Source organism: Bubalus kerabau, chromosome 3 (genome assembly GCF_029407905.1).
Source record: "Bubalus kerabau isolate K-KA32 ecotype Philippines breed swamp buffalo chromosome 3, PCC_UOA_SB_1v2, whole genome shotgun sequence".
In the NCBI taxonomy this organism is placed as follows: domain Eukaryota; kingdom Metazoa; phylum Chordata; class Mammalia; order Artiodactyla; family Bovidae; genus Bubalus; species Bubalus kerabau.
In genome coordinates, this window is record NC_073626.1 from 8,058,107 (window position 1) to 8,080,629 (window position 22,523).

The 22,523-nt window shown below is 41.4% G+C and overlaps 1 protein-coding gene across 5 annotated transcripts in view; it reads left to right on the forward strand.

Annotated features, from left to right (window-relative positions):
• The window catches only part of HIVEP1 (HIVEP zinc finger 1), a 137,272-nt gene that overhangs the window by 60,916 nt on the left and 53,833 nt on the right, over positions 1-22,523 (forward strand). For all 5 annotated transcript variants that reach the window (XM_055570599.1, XM_055570595.1, XM_055570596.1 and 2 more), the window contains exon 3: positions 19,123-19,176. In XM_055570599.1, coding sequence (XP_055426574.1) covers positions 19,123-19,176 — 54 coding nt within the window. The remainder of the gene's footprint in view (positions 1-19,122; positions 19,177-22,523) is intronic.

The window sequence follows — 22,523 nt, forward strand, 5'->3', positions numbered from 1 at the left end:
GAATCCCATGGACAGAGGAACCTGGCGGGCTGCAGTCCATGGGGTCACAAGAGTCAGACATGACTTAATGCCTAAAACAGCACAAACCCCACAGAGTGGAGTTTCTCAGTCTTGGCACTGTTGACGTTTTGGGCAGGTAACTCTTTGTTGGCAGGGTTGTCCTGTGTGTTGTGGGATGTTTAGCAGCATCCCTGGCCTACACCCAGTGGATGCCAAGCCCTCCCGCTCCGCTGTGACAACCAGAAGTGTCTCCAGACATTGTCAGATACCCTTTGAAGCGCAGAATCACCCCTGGCCGAAAATCACAGCTAGAGACGTACAGACAAGCATCAAACAATTGGACGTAAGTTAATTACAGTGTGTTAAGGATGCCAGTAGATGCCGTAGGTGAGAATGAGGCGAGGGAGCGGACTGGCTCTCTTGGCAGATGTGGCTGTGTGTGGGGTCCAGCAGGGAATGGGCTGAGAGACGCGGAGGCCGGCGCGGAGGTCTGGGTGGGAGATGCGGGCCAGGGCCAGGAGGGGAGATGGGTGGTCTGGGCAGGTTTTCGGAGGGAGAGCCAGAGGGCTTGGGGTTTGCTGGAATCTTGCACTCTTGACAGAGAAGAGTAAAAGGACAGTGACGGTCTGAGGAGTGGACACAGGGCAGCCTGCCCACCAGCCCGGTGAACCCCGGGGCCTGCCTGGCTGTGCCCGGGACTTAGGTGTGTTTCTCGGCAAAGTTAGGAGTGACGGGCTGTCCTTAGCCTTCGTGAATATCAGGAACCGTGACTCTGGGACCTGGAATGATTTGCCGTGCTTCATGGAAGGGTGCACCCCTGCTTCTTCCTGGGCGCCTGTCCCGCCCAGGTCTGTGTCCAGGCACAGCCACTTGCAAAGTCAGTTCTTGGGACAGCAAGCGAGGATCTTGCTTTTCAGTCCCAAGTGGGAAGTTTACAGATACGTGCACCCCAAGGGTGACTTCGGTATACACCCGAAATTGAACGAGCAGTAGGGACGGAGTGTTCCAGGCCCACTCTGTAGCAGAGCACTGAGGCAAACCCGATGGAATTCCTCTCTTTCCACAGCAAGTAACTCCAGCAGGCTGTTTAGTGATGCTATTTTAGTAAGAGCACCGTGAGTGTGATTTACTGAGTTTTGTTAATAGTAGTGAGTAAAATCACTGGCTTGTAGTTGCAACGTACATGTGAATATTACACGATTCTAATGCCCATGACCTCAGCTGTGATGATAAACCCTTTCACTCCCATGAAACGATGTTGAAATTGGGTGTATCTGTGTGTGGAGAATGGAAGTTCATCTTTGAGCCAGAGTCGCGGCCTGTCGTTGTTGTGAAGTCTGGTGCCCAAAAGGAGACAAAGGGGAGAGAGGCTGCTCTCCCGAGAACTTTGTGGGGCTTTGTTTCTGCGCCCCGTCTCCTCCTCCATATCCCCACTCCAGTTCTGCTGATCGGTTAGATCAGTTCTTGGCTGCTTCCTTTTCCCTTGGGAAAAGACATTTTCAGCTCGATTTTCCACCCTGAGTCGCCGTGCCAACTGGGCCTGAGTAAGGTAGTCGAGACGTTTTGTCTGGTCACTAGCTCTGACAGGCGTGAGTTCAGCCACGTTTGAACATGTGCTGTGTTTCAAGGGTTGCACTTGTGTTGCGGGGTCCATTTTCCTACCACTAGGGAAGATGGATGGAGAAGGCAGTGGCACCCCACTCTAGTACTCTTGCCTGGAAAATCCCATGGACGCAGTAGCCTGGTAGGCTGCAGTCCATGGGGTCGCTAGGAGTTGGATACGACTGAGCAACTTCCCTTTCACTTTTCACTTTCATGCATTGGAGAAGGAAATGGCAACCCACTCCAGTGTTCTTGCCTGGAGAATCCCAGGGACGGGGGAGCCTGGTGGGCTGCCGTCTCTGGGGTTGCACCGAGTCGGACACGACTGAAGCGACTTAGCAGCAGCAGCAGGGAAGATGGAAGAGAGATTTACCCATCAGGTAGCTTAAAAATCTCGGAGATGGAAAAGAAGCTCAGGCCTAGCGGAGAACTGGAGAAATAAGTGAGATGGCAGTGACGGTGGGCAAAGGGGATAAAGCTCAATCCCTTAAATAGATCCTGCATTCCATCCAGTTGTTTGATAGATGAGGTTCTGTGGGATGCCCAGAAAGGTAAGAAAAACAGCTTTTCTGGATTTATGTATAGAAGTTTTCTGAGAGTTGGGATTTAAGCTTGGTCACGAAAAATTGGGGAGGTATGGATAAATAGGGGCTTCCCTGGTGGCTCAGCGGTAAAGAATCCACCTGCCAATGCAGGAGATGCAAGTTTGATCCCTGGGTCGGGAAGGCCCCCTGGAGAAGGGCATGGCAACCCACTCCACTATTGTAGCCTGGAGAATCCCATGGACGGAGGAGCCTGGAGGGCTATGGTCCATGGGGTTGCAAAGAGTGAGGCACGACTGACTTAGTGACTGAACAGCAATGACAACACAGATAAATTCCGTGGGCCAGGACGTCGGGCGGCCAGGATAGATGTTCACGTGGCGTTTATGATTTTAGCAGGGGATCCAGGCCTGAAAGGAGTAACCTTCCACACACGTGCGTGCGTGCTCTCAATGCCAGAGGAGCCAGCGTGCATGGGCACGCACTGTGGAGGCCCCAGTGGGGATCAGGAAAGGCTTTGAGAGCACACGACGCTTAAGCTCAAACACGAAAGAGGAGGAGTTGCCAGCTTGGGCAGAACAGCCTTTTAAATGATACGGAATAGTAATACAGCGTAGCATTAAGTTCACATTCAGGAGGCCACATGCCTGGGTTGAAAGCCAGCAGACGGGTTTCTCCGTGTTAGCGCTGCATTTGCTTCCAGGAGCCGTGGTTTGCTTCTCTGTTGAGTGGAGGTCATGGGCGGCTCCTCCCTCCTGGGTGGGTTTTGGGGGAGGGTTGAGTGAGGGGGTCCACATTGAGTCCTCAGGACGGTGTCCGCAGAGGGCAAGCACTTATGTTTTAGCTGTTACTGGTAGATTTCTCCCCAGTAGGGTCAGAAGGAGGGTGAGGGCATCTCAGACAGGTGTGAGGGAAGCCCCAGCAGGTGGTTCTCAAAAGGAACCCCAAGAGTTTGAAGCCACGCTGAGGGCGGGCGAGCTGCGGGTGGGCACCCCCAAAGGCAGTGCCGCCCCTCCTCTTGGAGGAAGGTTTCCAGGAGGACGGATTCTAATGATGGCTCCGGACAGGTAACTTGTGGTTCCTCCGCCCAGTTTTTAAAAAATGCATGCGTGTATTAATTCTATTTTGCTGGTTTGTTTAACATATATTTTAGGGAGTTTAAGAAATAGTTCATGGTATCCTGGGTACCCTCGTGTGCGACAATATTATTGAAAAGAACTTTGAATCACACTGAAAGAGCTTGAATTTTTCTCAAGTTCAATTATATTCCAGTGCGCTTTCCCTGTAATTTGCCTGACTGGGCCTGTATGACACAGCCTCTGAAACAAGTGCCTACAGTTGATACACAACCACAGCTATTTTTGGCTTGACTAGATCAGATCCATACATATGAGGTTACAAGCCTAATTACTGTTATTTTTGGCCAGAGTCCTTGACAGTGTGGGAGGTGGCCAAGTACTTCCTTTGCGGAAAAAAATGACATTTGTTCATTGTTTCAATTGTGATGATTGTTTAAAGTATATGGGGTCTTTTTTTTTTTTAATGATTGTTTTTAAAGATGCAGATTAGGAATTTTATATGTTGTAAAATTTATCATACATAAAAGTTTGTTCATAACCACTTAACTGTTCTAAGGGTCTGATGCTGTATCATTATTGCTCATGAACTGTTATTACTAGATAATGGTGAAGACAAATAAATAGAGGACATACTCATGTTTACATCTAGTGGTGTGGTGGTTACATTTCAAACAAAGTAATAGATACATACACACTGTATATTGTGCAAACAGACATTTATTATACACATGCTCCTGCACATGTATACAAAATTATAAGAACTGTTATTTGACTATTTAGGCTAATGGACTCAAACAGTAATGTGAATGGTTCCCAAAGAATTTATTTTCCTAAAATATAATTTAACATAATGTAATCAGAAGATTTAATGATGCATTTTCTAAGTGTTAGTCCTTTTTGGAAGCCTCCTTTTAGGGACTTTGGTGCTTCCTTTGTAGCTCAAATGATAAAGAATCTGCCTGCAATGCAGGAGACCCCAGTTCAGTCCCTGGGTCAGGAAGATCCCCTGGAGAAGAGAATAGCTACTCACTCTACTTCCCTGGTGGCTTAGATGGTAAAAAACCCACCTGCAGTGAAGGAGACCTAGGTTCGATCTCTCAGTCAGGAAGATCCCCTGGAGAAGAATGGAAACCCACTCAAATATTCTTGCCTGGGAAATCCCATGGACAGAGGAGCCTGGTGGGCTACAATCCATGGGGTTGCAAAGAGTAGGACATGACTGAGTGACTTAATACTTTCACTACACTTTATGGACCTTTTCTCGCTGCATGTCTTGGCCGGTAATAAAAAGCTACGGTTGACCATCAGTACTGTGGCCCACACCTGTGACAGCTACACATTTCAGCACTTCTTTTCTTTACATTTTGTATTTGTAATGAACCAAGTCACTAATCTTAGCATTAGAATATTAGTAACTGGAAATGGTTACACGCTATGTATTTTCTTCTACTGCTATTTTCCTCTGAGAAACCATGAAAAGTTTGGGAACTTTTCTTCTAGGCCATTTATTAACTTATAGAACAGAATGCCGGAGAAGGCAATGGCACCCCACTCCAGTCCTCTTGCCTGGAAAATCCCATGGGCGGAGGAGCCTGGTGGGCTGCAGTCCATGGGGTCGCTAAGAGTCAGGCACGACTGAGCGACTTCACTTTCACTTTTCACTTTCGTGCATTGGAGAAGGAAATGGCAACCCACTCCAGCGTTCTTGCCTGGAGAATCCCAGGGACAGGGGAGCCTGGTGGGCTGCCATCTATGGGGTCGCACAGAGTCGGACATGACTGAAATGACTTAGCAGCAGCAGCAGCAGCAGCAGCAGAACAGAATGCATAATAAGGTTTGTTTACAAGATGTAGTTAATTTAAACTTTTGGGGTTTTTTTTTAGGTTTTTCTTGTTACCAAATTTTAATTCTTCCCTGATACCGTATAGAATGGTAGGACTTAACGACATTTACCTGATAAAAGTGTCAAGACTATTTGCTGGGTGTCCAGAAGGGTATGGGGACTCAGTGATTAGCACCTGCCTGGCCCCTGTCCTGGTGGGCCCCGCCGGGCGGTAAGGAATCAGACCTTACGCAAGAACTGCTCGCAGTAGAATGAGTTGCCCGCTGTGACAGGGACAGGGTCACATGCTGTTAGTACTTCGCAGGGGCCCCTGGGTCTTGATGAACGACAAAACGAGAGGGCATTTTAGTTTATTTTGTCTGTGACTCCCACCATGAAGATCACATCTGTGGTTGGTGACTAAACCTGTTAGACTTTGTTTTCACTTTACTTCATTCCCCTCCACCACCTACTTAGAATTTTTCATAGCTTTTTACCTCTGATTCTTGCTGGTTGGGGAATTACCCTTTGGGAGAGATGCAAATAGGACTGTTTTAGGTTGAAAAAGCAGGCTTCTTAACTGACCTGAATATTTTTGACCAATCCGTTGAATTAGATAAATTAAAATGTAAAGAATGGTGGACCTGGGACTTCCCTGGTGGTCTGGGGGTTAAGATGCCATGCTTCTGCTGTGTGGGACCTGGGTTCCATCCCTGATCAGAGCACTAGGACCCCGTAAGCTTTGCAGTATGGCCAAAAAAATAAAAAATCCAAAAGAATAGTGGATTGTAATATTTATAAGATATTATTGCTGCTGATGATGTTCAGTCGTTCAGTTGTGTCCAACTCTTTACAACCCCATGCACTGTAACCCACCAGGCTCCTCTGTCCATGGAATTCTCCAGGGAAGAATACTGGAGTGGGTTGCCATGTACTTCTTCAGGGGATCTTCTTGACCCAGGGGTCCAACCTGCATCTTTTGAATCTCCTGCATTGGCAGGCGGATTCTTTACTGCTGCACCACCCGGAGTGATTAGTAAATGTTAAAATAATCCCAATTTGGAAGGAGCAAACAGGTATCATATAGTTTTAAAGAATGGAATAATACTGAGTTGAAGTGAGAATATTGAAAAAAAGAATCCACAAGTATGCCTGTATATTCATATGTGTACATTCAGATATGTGTGTATATACGTACACACATAAGTAGTATATGTATTTTTTAAACATATAAGTAAATAAGCACATATAATTTTAGAGAATTGAGGCATTCAAGTTTTATTTTTGATTTGACTACCCATATTTATACATATATACATATATTTTTATATATACATTTATATTTCAATGAATAATACATCTTCAATATAAGTAATAAACTTAATTTAAAAAGTTAAGTAGCACAGAAACAGATACAATTTAAAAAATGAGTATTTCCCCGTTTTCCTGCTCTTGCTTTTTATCTCTTACTCAGAGGTAACCACCTATATTAATTTCCCATTACTTTTTCCACAAAAGTTTATGCAGAAATTGCAGCATCATTTAAAAAATATGCACACATGTCCACAAAAAAATCGAATTCCATAATATATACTGATCTGAACCACTAATCTTAAATTTAGGATTCTCATACTAACTCCATAAAGTCATTGCTCAAATCCCCAGGGTTATAGGTATAAATCGAAAGCAAAATCCATCCCAATTGCAAACCGTCTACTCATGAACTGATGAAGTTTGGCTTCACTCAAACCTCTTGTTTGGACCCATCATATTACTGATTTTTCATTTTTTCACTGATAATAGTTTTATTTATAGAACTATTTACAGAATGCATTTGAAATAGTATGAGAACAAAATGCTTCTAATGATCTCTTGTAACCAAACATGATAAAACACAAACCTGCTCCTGCTAAGTCGCTTCAGTCGTGTCTGACTCTGTGCGACCCCATAGATGGCAGCCCACCAGGCTCCCCCATCCCTGGGATTCTCCAGGCAAGAACACTGGAGTGGGGTGCCATTTCCTTCTCCAATGCATAAGAGTGAAAAGTGAAAGTGAAGTCGCTCAGTTGTGTCCGACTCTCAGCAACCCCATGAACTGTAGCCTACCAGGCTCCTCCGCCCATGGGATTTTCCAGGCAAGAGTACTGGAGTGGGGTGCCATTGCCTTCTCCGAAACACAAATCAGAATCTATTAAAATAAACCAGAAGTCTAGACTCTTAATTCTGAACCTGTATGTCCAGCCTTGACCTGACAGTCGTGTTCTATTTGGCTTCTCTAGAAGCTGCTTCCCTGGAATAAGCCCCCGTCCCTTCGGTCTCAGGTTACAGATTCATTATCATGTTTGCAGAGGACTTCTCACCCCTCATGGACCAGTTCAAGGGTCTCTGTTCATTTGTTCATATAGTCAGTGATTGAATGATCCCTGAATGTTCATAAAATGCTCACTCTGTCACGTGTGTGTATTGTGCTAAGTGTGAATAGTTGTGAAAGCCGGTCATTTGCTTCTGGGTCACATAGACTGATACCATCTTTGGTCCAGCCATCAAAACTTTAACTTCCCACGTTAGTTTAGACTCTTGCTTCCTTACTTAATATGCTTGCTTTTACCACCTTCTCCTCTCACTCTGCATAATTGCCTTCTGCCATGTAACACCCGGGCGGCTCAGACCATAAAAATCTGCCTGCAGTGCAGGAGGCCCATGTTTGATCCCTGGATGGGGAGGATCCCCTGGAGAAGGGCATAGCTACTCACTCCAGTATTCTTGCCTGGAGAATCCCATGGACAGAGGAGCCTGGCAGGCCATGGTCCATGGGGTCACAAACAGTCAGACACGACTGAGCGATTAACACATGTAACTCCTACTCATGGCATCCCTGTATACTTAGTCCTACTTTGTAATAGCTTTCCTCATGCTCTCTTCTCAGAGAAGCCTTTTCACTTCCCCTGGAATTTACATCAGCTCTCACATTTTGACAGTATTTAATAGGCTGAACTAATTAGTCATTTATTTAAAAAGAACTTGAAGAAGAAAAAGTGCTTTCAGTTTTTCAAAAGATATTCAGAGCTGATAATTTCCTTGCTATTTGTAATGTGTGCTAGAAAATAGATTGGGAGGAAAATCATCTATTTCAATTCTGTGTTTTTAAAAAAATACACACATTCATTTTTATATTTTGATACAAGTAGATGTATACTATATAGGTTGTTCTCCTCCTTGGGTTTTATTTATATATATATATATTTTTTTTTTTTTTTTTAAGTTGTGTTTTAGAAACCTTTACACTCTTCAAGTTCTTACCCCCCCCCCCCCTTTGCCCTACTGAAAGGAATTAAGAACACTGGTAATCACATTTCTAGAAATGATGATTTATTTTTTTTTATCGTCTTTTCCGGCTTTGGTGTGTACAAACCGGACTCCTCGCGGTGACTCAGAAGTTACTGAATTTCCTATTGGCTCCAGTTATTTCTGAGTCCGTGACCTCGATTGAGGGCTTACTGTGTGCTCGGCCTTTGGATACCTAGCTTCATTTACTTCCCACTTCCATATCATTTCTTGCCTATGATTATTATTTGAACCAACGATAATGTGAGGAATACTTTGGTAATTTGGTTTTTTAAAATTTTATTTTCAGACTGAGTTCCTTCTTTTGTTTCTTTTTTATATTTTTGATGATGTGAGTTTAAAAATGATTACAAATAGAGTAGTGTAATAAACCTCTGTTTAGCTACCACCCAGCTTGAGTAATTTACCCCTGGACAGCCAGTCTGGTTTCCTTACGTCCTCTGGGCTCTTCCCCGCCTATGTGTGTTTTAGGACCTCAGATACATCATTTTGTTAATATGTTTTTGTTATATAAGCTCCGAAAGACAAATAATTTAACATAATCACAGTACATTTATGAAACCAAAGAAAAATAATTCCTTAATAGATCAATTATCCTATCAGTGTTTAAATTATCAGTTCTCTGCAGTGTCATAATTTTTAAACATTTTGTTAGAATCAGGGAAAATAAGGTCCGCATATTCTGTAGTTTGATACGTCTTTCTTTTTTTTTTTTTAATCTATAGGCACCATTCCCAATTCTCTCTCTCTTTCTTTGCAAATCATTTACCAAAGAAACTAGGCTTTTTGTCCTGTAAAATTTTTCATTATTGGTTTGTTTTTAAAGGTTCAAATATATAAGTAGATTTCTTTAAAAATTGTTTTAACGGGTGCCTCTTAAGTTTCCAGATATTTTTACGTATCATCAGATTATATTTAAACATGCATTTATTGGCCAACATGACTCCATTTATAGCTTTCTTTATGGCTTTCAAATCTATATTTGTAGATTTGAAATACAGAATGTCCTTTGAAATAAAAAGTCACAAGAAAAAATAAGACAGAATAGATAAAATTACTTTAAAGACAGCTATGAGAGGTGCCCATAACTGTGCATTAGATAACAAATGCACTGTGTCTGCTCCATTTGCAGTAGGAGCTCAAGGAATAATGTGGATTTCTACATCCATGGATCCCTAGTTGCGTTCATCAATGCTTTATTTGTCCTTAAAATTGGTCAGTTCTTCCACTCCCATCAATAACTTTGTCTAACTTTTACCAGTCTCTAAGACCCCTTAAGACCTCTAAGCTTCCCTGGTGGCTCAGATGGTAAAGCGTCTGCCTGGAATGTGGGAGACCCAGGTTCCATCCCTGGGTTGGGAAGATCCCCTGGAGAAAGAAATGGCAATGCACTCCAGTACTCTTGCCTGGAAAATCCCATGGACGGAGGAGCCTGGTAGGCTACGGTCCATGGGTTTGCAAAGAGTCGGACAGGACTCAGTGACATCACTTTTAGTTTCACTTTCCAGACATATAATCACTAAACTCCGTTTTCTTTCTAGGCAGCCAGATGTTATCTCAATACAATTGTGAAGTTTGGGTATGAACTCCCTCCAACTTGCTTCTCATCTGCAGACTTTTCACATGACCCACCCTTCTCTTGCGCTTCCCTCTGACCTCAGAGCACCGCCCTGGGTGTTTCCCTATTCAAAATCAACTCACGGCCTAGACTCCAGGCTGGCCTCCACTTTCTTCAGAGCCTTGCCCTCCACATCCCAACTCTTGCCTGTATCTCTCCTCTCTTTGTATTGGTTCCTTCCCTTGGGTCTTTGGCAACCCACTCCAGTGTTTTTGCTGGGAGATCCCAGGGACAGAGGCGCCTGGAGGGCTATAGTCCATGGGGTCGCCAAGAGTCAGATATGACTTAGCGTGTAAACAACAGCAGTAGCTTGGGTCTGTAAATACCCTTGAAAAACACGTCAAACCAAACAACCTTCCTTTACGCTGTATTTCTCTCCGGACCTCAAGTTCACTGTCTTCTTCTTTGCTGAGTGTTTTGAAAGACAGTTCTGTTCTATTTTGTCCCATCACTTTCTCAGCCGTCTGCCCGCCAGCCTCTGTTTCTACTTCAAGGCTTCAGGAAGCGTTACTGGGACCTCCAACCGCTCAATCCAGTAGAAGCTTTTTCCATCTTCCTCAGTTGCATCATCTTCCCATTTGTCAATGAAATACTGTTCTCTTGACCTCTGTGGCCAAATGGTTTCTGATTCTCCTAATTTCTTCAGCTTTTTTTTTTTTTTTTTGGCCTTTTTCTTGGGTTTTTCTTCCTCTACCTCTCATCCCACCAGTGATCTTTAACTGGAGGGTAGGTGGCCCATTAAAACATTTGGCAAAGCTTTAAAAATTTATGCAGTCTGGGACACCATTCCTATAGTTTCTGATTCAGTAAGTCTTCCTAGAAGCCTATAATATAGTAGTTCTATGATAAGTCTGTTGTCTGAAGGTACCACAGTTTACTAAACCATTTCTCAAGTATTCAACATGTTATTTATTGAGGATCTACTATATTCTAGGTATCATTGATTATTTATTAATAAATAAATTTTTTCCTTTGTGGAAACTACAATGATACTTTGTTCCACTCCTTTCATTGTCTTAGTCTAGAATCAGTACTTGAATCAGCATATGAAAATGCAGAGATTGGTCTCAAAGATGTTGATGCTTATGGCCAAATTACTTCATAGAATAGTTATATTTTTGCTTCCACCTACTCCGTGGTATGGTTTTAGCAACCAGTTACATAAGAAGGTGGCTCTCAAATCATGTGTCTTTAGACTTGCTGTCTCAGGTTTATGTTACAAACTGCAATGAGTTCCTGATTCTTGTTTTCTGCGTCTTTGCCTCTGCAGCCTCCTTGTCCTCCCCTCTCTGAGCTGCCTCCTCCTCCAGACAGGAATTCTCATTTGCTTCTCTGCTTGCACAGCATTGGTATTATTTCTTCCCTGAAGGTGCTTCAGGACCATTCTTCCTGTTTGCAAGATGGTCGCATTCACATGCTTCTGAGCTCCCCATGGACTTAGTCACACAGTCACCTCATGGAGAGGGGTTGCTTATTTGCTTCTCCAAGTTCCTTCTTGCAGCGTTGTTCATCTTTGTGTATCCTTAGTGCTAGCCCACAGGAGTTAATAAATATATTCTGAACCAAATGAACCATTCAGCATATTAATGTTTGTATGTTTTAGAAATTATCCCAGAGTCTTTCATATGATCTGGAAATCTGGAATTTAGAACCTATTTACAGATGACTTTTTTTTTCTTTAAATAATTTAAATCACATTTTTAGGGGCTTCCCAGGTGGTACTAGTGGTAAAGAACCCACCTGCCAACACAGGAGACATAAGTGACGTGGGTTCGATCCCTGGGTCAGGAAGATCTCCTGGAGGAGGGCATGGCAACCTATTCCAGTATTCTTACTTGGAGAATCCCATGGACAGAAGAGCCTGGCAGGCTATGGTCCATAAAAGTGAAAGTGAAGTCACTTAGCTGTGTCCAACTCTTTGTTACCCCATGGACTGTAGCCTACCAGGCTCCTCCATCTGTGGGATTTTCCAGGCAAGAGTACTGGAGTGGGTTGCCATTTCCTTCTCCAGAGGATCTTCCAGACCTAGGGACTGAACCCATGTCTCTGGCATTGCAGGCAGACGCTTTACTGTCTGAGCCCCCACGGAAGCAATGGTCCATAGGGTCAGTTCATGAAGAGTCAGACATCACTGAAGCAACTTAGCATGCGTGCGTGTATTAGGATTTTTAGTTTTTATTAAATTTAGATAATATTTTATATTAAAATGTTTATTATAGGTAGTTTGTTAATTGAAGAAAATAGAAATAGCATTAAAACTATTAATGTACTACCCTCAGATAATCATTATATTTGAACCTCTTTACAGAAATTGTGTATGTGTGTGTATATGCACGGACATCTGCGTGATACAGTGTGTTTGTACATAATATATTTTGAGCGTTTTTTTCTTTCAATAAGTATTTCAAAAGTATTTTAAATGGCTGCCCAACATTCCGTTGTATGGAAATATCACAGTTCTTTAGTCCCTTATAGTTTTACATGTAAAATTGTCCCCAAGTAATTGTTAACATAAACGCTATAGTAAATACTGCAATAGTGATTCATTTATTGAACAAATATGTTTTGAGGGTCTACTGGTCTAAGCACCTATGTACTCTGTTGAAGAAGAAATCGCTTTAGTGAAAAAAGCAAGTGCGTACACAGGGTCTCAGAATATCCCATGATGAACGATGCCTAGGGGCTAAGAACTCTGTGCTGTGGGCACAGACTGGGACCTGAGGAGCAGGTCAGGGAAGGCTTCTGAAAAGAAGTGATCACAGGTTATTGGCTAGTCTCTCTGTTTCGGGATGTGTATCAGAATACCACTTGGTTACTATGATGACGTGTAACCTGTTTTATTTATCATTGATGTTTTTTTGTTTTGCTTTTTGTTTACACTAAAGATAAATATTTTAATCAAGTACATTTTGAACATTATTTAAATTGCCTTCCGCCTCACACCCATCATGTATCCTATTACAGATGATAATAACATGTTTTCTAATATTGGATAATGGGCTTCCCTGGTGGCTCAGCAATAAAGAATCTACCTACAATGCAGGAGACATGGGTAGGGAAGATCCCCAGGGGAGGGAAATGGCAGCCCACTCCAATTCTTGTCTGGGAAATCCCATGGACAGAGGAGCCTGTTGGGCTCTAGTCCAAGGGGTCTCAAGAGTCAGACATGACTTAGGGACTAAACCACCACCACCAATCCTGAGATATCTTTGCAGACTTACTTTACACCCTCATTGGGTATGGCTTTCTAATCTTGGAATGTACGTCTGGGTGTGGATTGTTAAATCTATATTCCTTTGGGAGATTTTTAAGTAGTAGTGATTTTTCTGCCCCTTTGGTCACATTTTGATAGCAGGGTTGTAGCAGCTTTTAAAAATTATTTAGAACACCTTTTGTGTTAGCTTGTGCTCTGGGACAGTTTAGGAGAAATGTTTATTCTTAAGAATTGGTAAGAATCTGATAAGACCATCTTGGCCTTTAACCTTAAAAAAGTAATTCTGTGTTATTCCCTGGTTACTTTCTCAGTCTTCTCTAGTTATTCTAGTTGAGTTTCTCTTTCTGGACAAGCTGAGTAATTTTACATTTTTCTAGAACTTGTTAATCACAGTCTTCAAATTCATTAGGGCAGAGTTGACTGTCTTGCTCTTTTTTTTTTTTTTTTTTTCCTGCTTATTTCAGGCCGTATTTTTCAGGTTGAAATATTACTAGTCTAGACTATCATTTTTTGGCAGATCTGGAAATATGAAAGGTATAATTTACAGGTTAAAATGTGTTACCTACAAAGCTAGGCTTACTTAGCTGATTTAGTAGGAGCACCAGAACCGTCATTTAGAAGAGCACGTATATGTGGTTATGGGTGTTGGGCGCACTTTTTATATTACATCATGGTCATATATTTAGTCTTATTGAAATAGCTCGAGCAGTTCCCAGTGAGAATAGGGAGCTGGTGCTGACGTGTGATGACGGGACGTGGGAGTTAGGCTTATTCAGTAGTAAAAATAGTGCAATCACATACGGTGATCTTTTTTCAATCAGATGGTCTCCCTCTCCGTAAACAGAGGTGCCTTTTACAGTTCCTTAGGATCTGCCTCATAAAAATCTACTATTAGTGTTTCCATTTGGCCGCGTGAAGGAGGGGACCCCCCCTGAGCGTCAGAGCAGAGGTTACGGGTGCCTGTCAGAACAGCAGGCAAGGAGGAGGTGCTGCTGGAATTGGGGTGATCATTTAACTCCTCGCTAGGTCGGAAGGCGTGAGGAACAGCTGGTTCACATGCCCTTTCAGGGCACTGATGCAGTTTCTCCAATGCAGAAATCATCTTTAAGCTTAAGGAAGATAAAGCTCCAGGTTCTTACGTGGAACCACCAAAGGCCAGTGCTCAGTTTGTGGGCGCCTGTTCCTTTTTCCCTTTTCCAGAATGCACCCGTGCTTTCCCCTGTCACTTGGCAGGTTACTGTCAGCATTTCTACCGTGGGCAAATCACTCAGTCCCCCTTACTGTTGTAGCTGCTAACGCTCATGAGACAACAGAGCAGTGGAGAAACGGATCCTCCCCACAGCAGCAGCTCTGTGGGGGGTGTTAAAGCAGGTTTTCCTCCAGGAGCCGACATCCTGAGGCGATGGGGTGGGGGCCTGCAGGTGGAAGAGTCTTGGGGACATGAGGACACCTACACAGAGGTGTGGCTGCTGCCGCAGACGAGGGAGTGGGTCCACGGAGAACTTCGTTCGCTGAGCCAGGGAATTGGGCTTTATATTCACCATCAAGTTGGTATTAAAATGATTGTTGAAAGAGTATTGAAATGCAGAGCCATTTTTTTTTTTTTACACTTTATATTTCTAGTTCCTCCTTGTATACCTGCCACCAGGTAGACAGTCAATGCAATAAAAACAGACAACTGGTGTTGAACCAAGTCCTAGCAGTTTGGTGGGTTGGTCCCCAAAACTGACGTCCTGGATCCTCATGCTCTTGAGGAGGGGTGCTGCGACTCTGAGATGGTGCACGAGACCCCATCCCTTTCATCGGAGGGTGAAAATGGTCAGAGAGTGGGCTGCTGCTGCGAAGTCGCTTCAGTCGTGTCCGACTCTGTGCGACCCCAGAGACGGCACCCACCAGGCTCCCCCGTCCCTGGGATTCTCCAGGCAAGAACACTGGAGTGGGTTGCCATTTCCTTCTTCAGTGCATGAAAGTGAGAAGTGAAAGTGAAGTCGCTCAGTCGTGTCTGACTCCTAGCGACCCCATGGACTGCAGCCCACCAGGCCCCTCTGTCCATGGGCTTTGCCAGGCAAGAATACTGGAGTGGGTTGCCATTGCCTTCAAATCCTTATTTGAGGATTGTTTTATTTTTATAAATGATTTGTTTTTAATGATCCCATCTTCTTCCCAGAACCCCAAAAGAACGGTGGTTTCCTAAGGGCTCCAGGAATTTTTTTTTTTTTTTTGGCTCAGTGGTTTCAGATTATGTTTCACAAATAGATCTTTTTTTTTTTTCTTTATTTACAGTTATTTATCTGTGGTGAAAATAAAATAGTTTTGCATTGTTTTCTTACACAAACAAAAGCTTTAAAATATACAAGGCATTAAACAAACTTGTTCATAGCCTGTACCGTTAACAAATAGTTTCTCTGCTTTACCAGAGAAGACAAACTATCAAAAGGAGCACATGTTTAATAGTTGCAGAACCAGACTTTAACCTACGCTGTCAGCAGTCTCTCCCCAAGCCTGTCACTCTTTCGGCCACGGGTTCTTCTGGATCTTAGGGACAATTATGGATCCATTCGTGTGTTGCCAGGACCTTTTCCAGGTGACAACTCCAAGCATATTTAGTAAAGGTTGAATTAATTACAATTACATCTTAATTTAAATACAGGAAGAACTCATTACAGTAAGAATATGTTACTTATTTTAGATTTAACAACATGGTGTTGGAGAAGGCAGTGGCACCCCACTCCAGTACTCTTGCCTGGAAAACCCCATGGACAGAGGAGCCTGGTGGGCTACAGTCCATGGGGTCGCTAACAGTCGGATACGACTGAGCGACTTCACTTTTTTTCACTTTCATGCATTGGAGAAGGAAATGGCAACCCATTCCAGTGTTCTTGCCTGGAGAATCCCAGGGATGGGGGAGCCTGGTGGGCTGCCATTTCTGGGGTCACACAGAGTTGGACAGGACTGAAGCGACTTAGCAGCAGCAGCAGCAACAACATGGTGTGAATGTCCATTTTGCACATATATCTGTTTTTATTTTGAAGCAGCTGAGAAACTACTATTTATTTCTGAATGTGTAGTTTTTATGAAATTATGAGCTCAGATAACAGTGACCTTGGGGAGGGCATGATGGAAGGTGTCTAAGAACCTGAGATCCTGTTCTAAACAACACGTACCCCCCTGCACATCAAGGCTTATGATGAGAGGTGTCCTGGCTGGGAGGCGCAGCCCTTGGCTGAGAACTATTTTCTGTCTGTGGGTTCAAGCCATGGGTTTGCTGTCCAGCATGGGGCTGTGAACCAATGCGTCTGGGCAAGGCAGCATTTTTCATTTTTAATAGGAAAGGACAGAAATTAGTGTACAGGTAAGTTGGTTTCTGAATTATGTATACATGTAATATATATACACACACATGTGTAATTGGTTGGAATGTAAAAATATATTCCTTACTCTGGGTCATAGTGAAAAAAATGATAAATGTTGCTTTTAAACACTAGTAAATTGCCTTATCTGGACCAATTAAGAGCATATAATAAATGAGTACTTTCTCTGTAGCTTTGGAGAGTGTCTTTAAAACATCATATTTTACCAGGAGAATCATAAAACAGAGGTTAAATATAAACAGAACTTTTTCTAAAAAGTGAGGCAAGAGCTCATAATGACTGTTATAAACTCTGTCATTGAAGACTGTAATTACCTATTGAATTAGAGTTCCAGGTAAAGGCATTTAAGTAAATGCCTATACCTAACACAGTAGATACCCCAAATCTACTGATGTAAATTGAAGTCATTTTTGCAAGAACTTGTCATGTACAAATAGAAGGTGGCCAAACTTCAATATACTAAACAGAAACTGTTCTTTAAATATGTGTTAAGTCATGAGCTTTTGCCGCCTGGAGCCCCAGTTAATCCTATTAATAAAGAGTTGTTTTATTATATAATACCAAATTATGTATGCACAAACTCTTACACATAGTCATTACTGCCACGAATATATATCAATACAATATATACATACATATTATTTATAGTTCTTAAGTTTAGGCAAACTGCTGGCATAGAAATAATAGTGCTTTTCATTTTTATGTTTCTCAAAGACTGTATATTTAATACTTATTTACATTTTTAATATCTCCAATGTACTCTCCAATATACTCAGTATTATTTATTTTTGAAAAAGTGGGCCTTGTGCTTTTGTCATGTATATTAATATAAATTTCAGTCATACATTTGGAATTCTTTTGAAGTAAAAATACTGCTAAATACAGAATCTACTTTCTGCATTTATTAAGGGCTTTTTTTTTCCATTACTGTTTCGTTTTACTCATCATTTCATGAGAAATAACTAAAAGCTTGCAAATGAGGGAAAAAATGGTATTTTTTCCAAAGACTGTCTCTTCTCCCCTCAACTCTTACTCTGGATCTGCTAATTAGCAGGGAGCAAATAGGACGTTGCTGTGGGGATGAAGATGTACTTGTGATAAACCGTGGCTTGTTTCCTTCATTCTCATGCTCCCTGTCTGCCTTGATAAGGCAGGCTGGATGGATCAATATGCAATTGAAAGAAGTTTGCTCAGTGAATGGAAGGTTCTTTGAGTTTCTGGCTTTTCCAGCAAGGCTGATGGGGGAAGAGGCAGGTTGCACCAGAGACGGAAGGGCCTGTGGTGGGGAGGATGCCATCTTCTGTGGCCACCGATGATGTTTGGTATCAGTGACCATTTTGGGAGCTGATAGTGGATACTGGGAGGTATGAATGGCTGACATACCAATATTTTGGAAGCATTTAAACTGTACTCCAGTGGACTAGCTGAAATGTTACATCATTATGATTACAGTATCCATTTCAGTACAGAATAGTACCTAGGAATTGTGTTAAATTTTGCCTTTACAGTCAGTATTTAGACCACTGTATTAAACTTAGAATTGGTTTCTGTCAATCATCAAATATGTATATCCTTATAAAAATATAAATTAATTGTTACCAACGTAGAACATGCGCTTCTTTACCAAATCCAGTTGTGCTCAAAGCTCAGATGGGAGAGCTGCAGCTCTGGGAGGCAGCCTCCCCAACTCTTTGTTAGTTATTGCTTCTTTCAGAACTATGCTCATCTAAAAATGATGATTGCAGAAATGCTGTATATTTGTTGCTGTTTTTCAGTTGCTCAGTCGTGTCTGACCCTTTTGTGACCCCATGGACTGTAACCTGCCAGGCTCCTCTGTCCATGGGATTCTCTAGGCAAGATGACTAGAGTGGGTTGCCATGCCCTCCTCCAGGGGATCTTCTCAACCCTGGGATCGAACCCGAGTCTCCTGCATTGCAGGTGGATTCTTTCCTGAGGAGCCACCGGGGAGAACCTTAGTTTTTATTTAGTACCTCTTCAGTATTCCACCCTCACACTTCATGGGTGGTTATTCTGTAACCAACTGTTGGCAAAAGTATCATGTTGCTGCTTTTCAGCCCCTCATTTATTGTTCACCCTTTTATTTCTTCCAGGTTTGACTTAGGTCTTAGGCCGTCTATGAACTCAGCTTAGACTTATTTCTAAGCCAGTTGGCATTTGTTGAAACTCGCCAGTGAAATTTGTATGTCTTCATTAAAAAAAAAGAATTATTTTTATGTACTTTGAATAGGCAGCTAAACATTTTAAAATTATGATTCAGTATTTAAAACGCACTAATTATTTGCATTGTGGAAACAATTGGAAGTAGCCCTTGTGACTAAGACTTAATTAAAATTATAATTTTAAAAGGACTCTATTATTTAACAGCTTACACATATTTGTTTCATAAATAATTCATTCAACAAATATTTATTAGTATGTGTCAGGTACCACTTATAAGTAATATATTTGTTTTGCTGTCTTCTTATTTGTGTATGATGAATTAATTTATACTTTTTTTGTTTTTCTTAGACAAAATTGAAGAAGCACAAAAAGAACTAAATGGGGCAGAAGTGTCAAAAAAAGGTAAGTTAAAATCAACTCCAGTATAGGCTTTATTCTTGCAGAGATTCCTGAATAAATACCTTATTATTGCAACCTTTCTAAATGAATCAATGTAAGATTGATACCTAAAAGTTGATGAACTTTGCTTTATGAAATGTTTTAAGTGCATAGCATGTTCTGTGACCATTTCCCAGGTGTTAACTGTTTTGCTGTGGGGAGTATGACAGCTTGTTGCAGATCTTCTGAAAGTCCTATTTGGGAGACTGTCACATAGCTATAAATAGGGCCAGGATAATGCATACTGGTGGTTGTGTTCATGTATATGTGTGCTTATGTGTGCTCGAGTGGCAGAGAACTTTTTTTTTAATGTGGCAAAAGCCTAAGACAACCAAAATAGCCCAAGTGCTAGTCAGTGCAGGGATAGTTGCCCCAGTTGTAGTACCTTCATATTTTGGGATGTTATGCAGCTTTTTAAAAAACGTTAGTTATTTCAGTTGACTGTGATGATTCGTTGCAATGGTGAGAGAAGGGGCAGAGGAAGTTGATTAACTTTTATTTATTTGGATCTGTGTTCTTTACTTAGTTTTCATGGGTAAATTTTGTATAAGGAATAAAAAGCTTACAATCAAAAAGCGGTGTTCATCACAGAAAGCGTACTGATTATTTTCTAAGCTAATCTGAAAAAAGACATTTGATGTAGAACAGTCTGTGGAATGGGAGGAAGACAGGAAGGTGGATAGAGTTCCAACACACTCTAATGTTAATGGGTAAAACTGATGAAAAGGATGTAAGATTCTCTTTATGGCATTTAGATTTCATGATTTATTTTTGCTTTGTCCTTGTTATATCTTCTTATTACTGCAGGATATTTTGGCAGAAAAATTCAGCCATGTAAGATTCCAATGGAAAATCTTTTTCTTTTTTTTTAATCTAAGTAGATTCCTAACTGGGCTTTCCCTGTGGCTCAGTGGTAAAGAATCTGTCTTTGATGCAGGAGACTCTGGTTTGATCCCTGGGTCGGGAAGATCCTCTGGAGAAGGGCATGGCAACCCACTCCAGTACTCTTGCCTGGAGAATCCCATGGACAGGACCCCTGACAGTCCATGGGGTCGCAAAGAGTTGGACGTGACTGAAACGACTTAGCAGCAGCAGCGGTTCCTAAGTGCATGCCTTTGGTGGAAATAATTTCAGGTTGTCCACGTTCTCCGTCCCTTGGCCCAGCCTGTGCAGCCTCCAGGGCTGTTTGGGGCTGGTCTGAGTAGCTCCACTGTGATGTGCAGACATCTTAAAAGTATTTCCCCTCTTTATCTGCTCCCCTCACCACTTTCCATGGATTTCTGGAAAGCCCATACCAAACACGACCCTTCAGTGGCACTCTTGGCAAAACACAATCTAGGAAGAGTTAAGAAGTCACCACAGCCAGGCCATCCCTTTGAAAGGTTGGCTGAAGATCCCTTCCGCACACTGCTGAAATCCTAAAGCACTTGAGACACTCAGACTGTAAGAACCTAAGAGTTTAAACTTAGTCATGGTCAGTCTTTTCCATGTCTAGTAATGGTTTAGAGCTGCTTCAGTAGGCAATATAAATGTGTTCTTGTCTTACTTTTCCTTCTTTCCTACCCCTGTGGCCAAGAGCTTTAAAAACAGTGAACCAAGTGTCTGATAGGAAGGAGGAAATGGAACAGAGGTTCTAGAAAAAGAAATGGGATAATGAGGTTGAAGTAATCCAGTGGGCTGCATTTGGCAGGCTACATTTATTTAAGACCCAGGATGAATACCAAGCAAGCATTGTTCTGTGCAGCTCACTGCCAGTGTTCCTACTCAGCTTTCATTTTTACATATGCATTCTGGGCAAATTAAAAATAAAGTAGTTTTGCTCCAAAATATAATTGAGGAATAATATCAGTTTGTCTTTAACAACATGAGATAAACTTTTTGAGTAACAAAGGTCCTTGAGATTTCTCAGATCTTTGCTTGTTGAGCTGTCTTGTTTGATGAAAGGAAATCCTTTTCTTCTTTTGTAGAATATACTTTAGAAATTTGGAGTTATTTATTGTTTTTATTGATTTACGGGTCATCTAGAATAGATCATTTTTTCACTACTTTTCCCAAATTTTGGTGATTTCCCCCTGAAAGTTTAACTTTTTCTACATCTGCCTTTTTTTCTTTAATTGCTACTTTGTTCTAAGGCTTTGTGTCAATTGAAGATGGCTATAGTCCTTAGCCCATTGGAGGTTCTTTCTCCCTCTTCTTTTTCTTACCAGTAGGACAAGTAACTAATTTATCTTCAGAAGCATTTAGTATACTGGTAGGCTCTTAAAGAAAACAAACCTTGCTTATTGGTATATTTTAAAAAGATATCTTTCCTGTTTTCTAACAGTTTAAGGAAAGATTAATCTGTGTAGTACAATATGATGACAGAGAAACTGACTTTGTTCATTATATACCAATAGAATAAAGAAGTGCACTAAATTATGGTAGCATATTTCTTTTATTCTTTCTGTTTATGAATGAGAATCAAATGGCTTGAATTTTATTTATTTTGGTTTTAACCAATTTGGGGATAAATATAGAAAGCAGCATTCATCAATTCTCTATAATGTCCTTATTTTCTTCCTTATAGTGCTATATACTTGGTTTTAATATCCATTGTTCTTGACACTATTTCTAAAATCATTGTGTGAGATTTAAATAAAATAAATAGTGAATGTCACAGATGTAATGATGAATATGCATAAAGTGAACTGGGAAGAAATAAATTTATCAGTTAATTAGGAGAGCTTTTATGTGCTGTTTCATGAATAACTTTGATTTTAATACTTTGTTTTAAATTTTTATCACACAATATTTGACCCATAAAATAATCCATGTAAGTATATGTAATATATATTATTACATATATATGCAGTGTCATATATTATTGTATATATATTTTATATATGTGTGTAATATTATATATTATCACATATGTTTAATACATAGTACTTATATTAGTAGGTCCCCTGGTGGCTCAGACGGTAAAGTATCTGTCTATCAATGTGGGAGACCTGGGTTCGATCCCTGGGTCGGGAAGATTCCCTGGAGAAGGAAATGGCAACCCACTCCAGTACTCTTGCCTAGAAAATCCCATGGATGGAGGAGCCTGGTGCAGGCTACTGTCCATGGGGTCGCAAAGAGTTGGGCACAACTGAGCGATGTAAGTATATGTAATATGTATTATTACATATATATGCAGTGTCATATATTATTGTGTATATATTTTATATATGTGTGTAATATTATGTATTATCACATGTTTAATGCATAGTACTTATATTAGTATATATATTATTATAACATCATGACAATAGCATGGTAATCTTTGATTC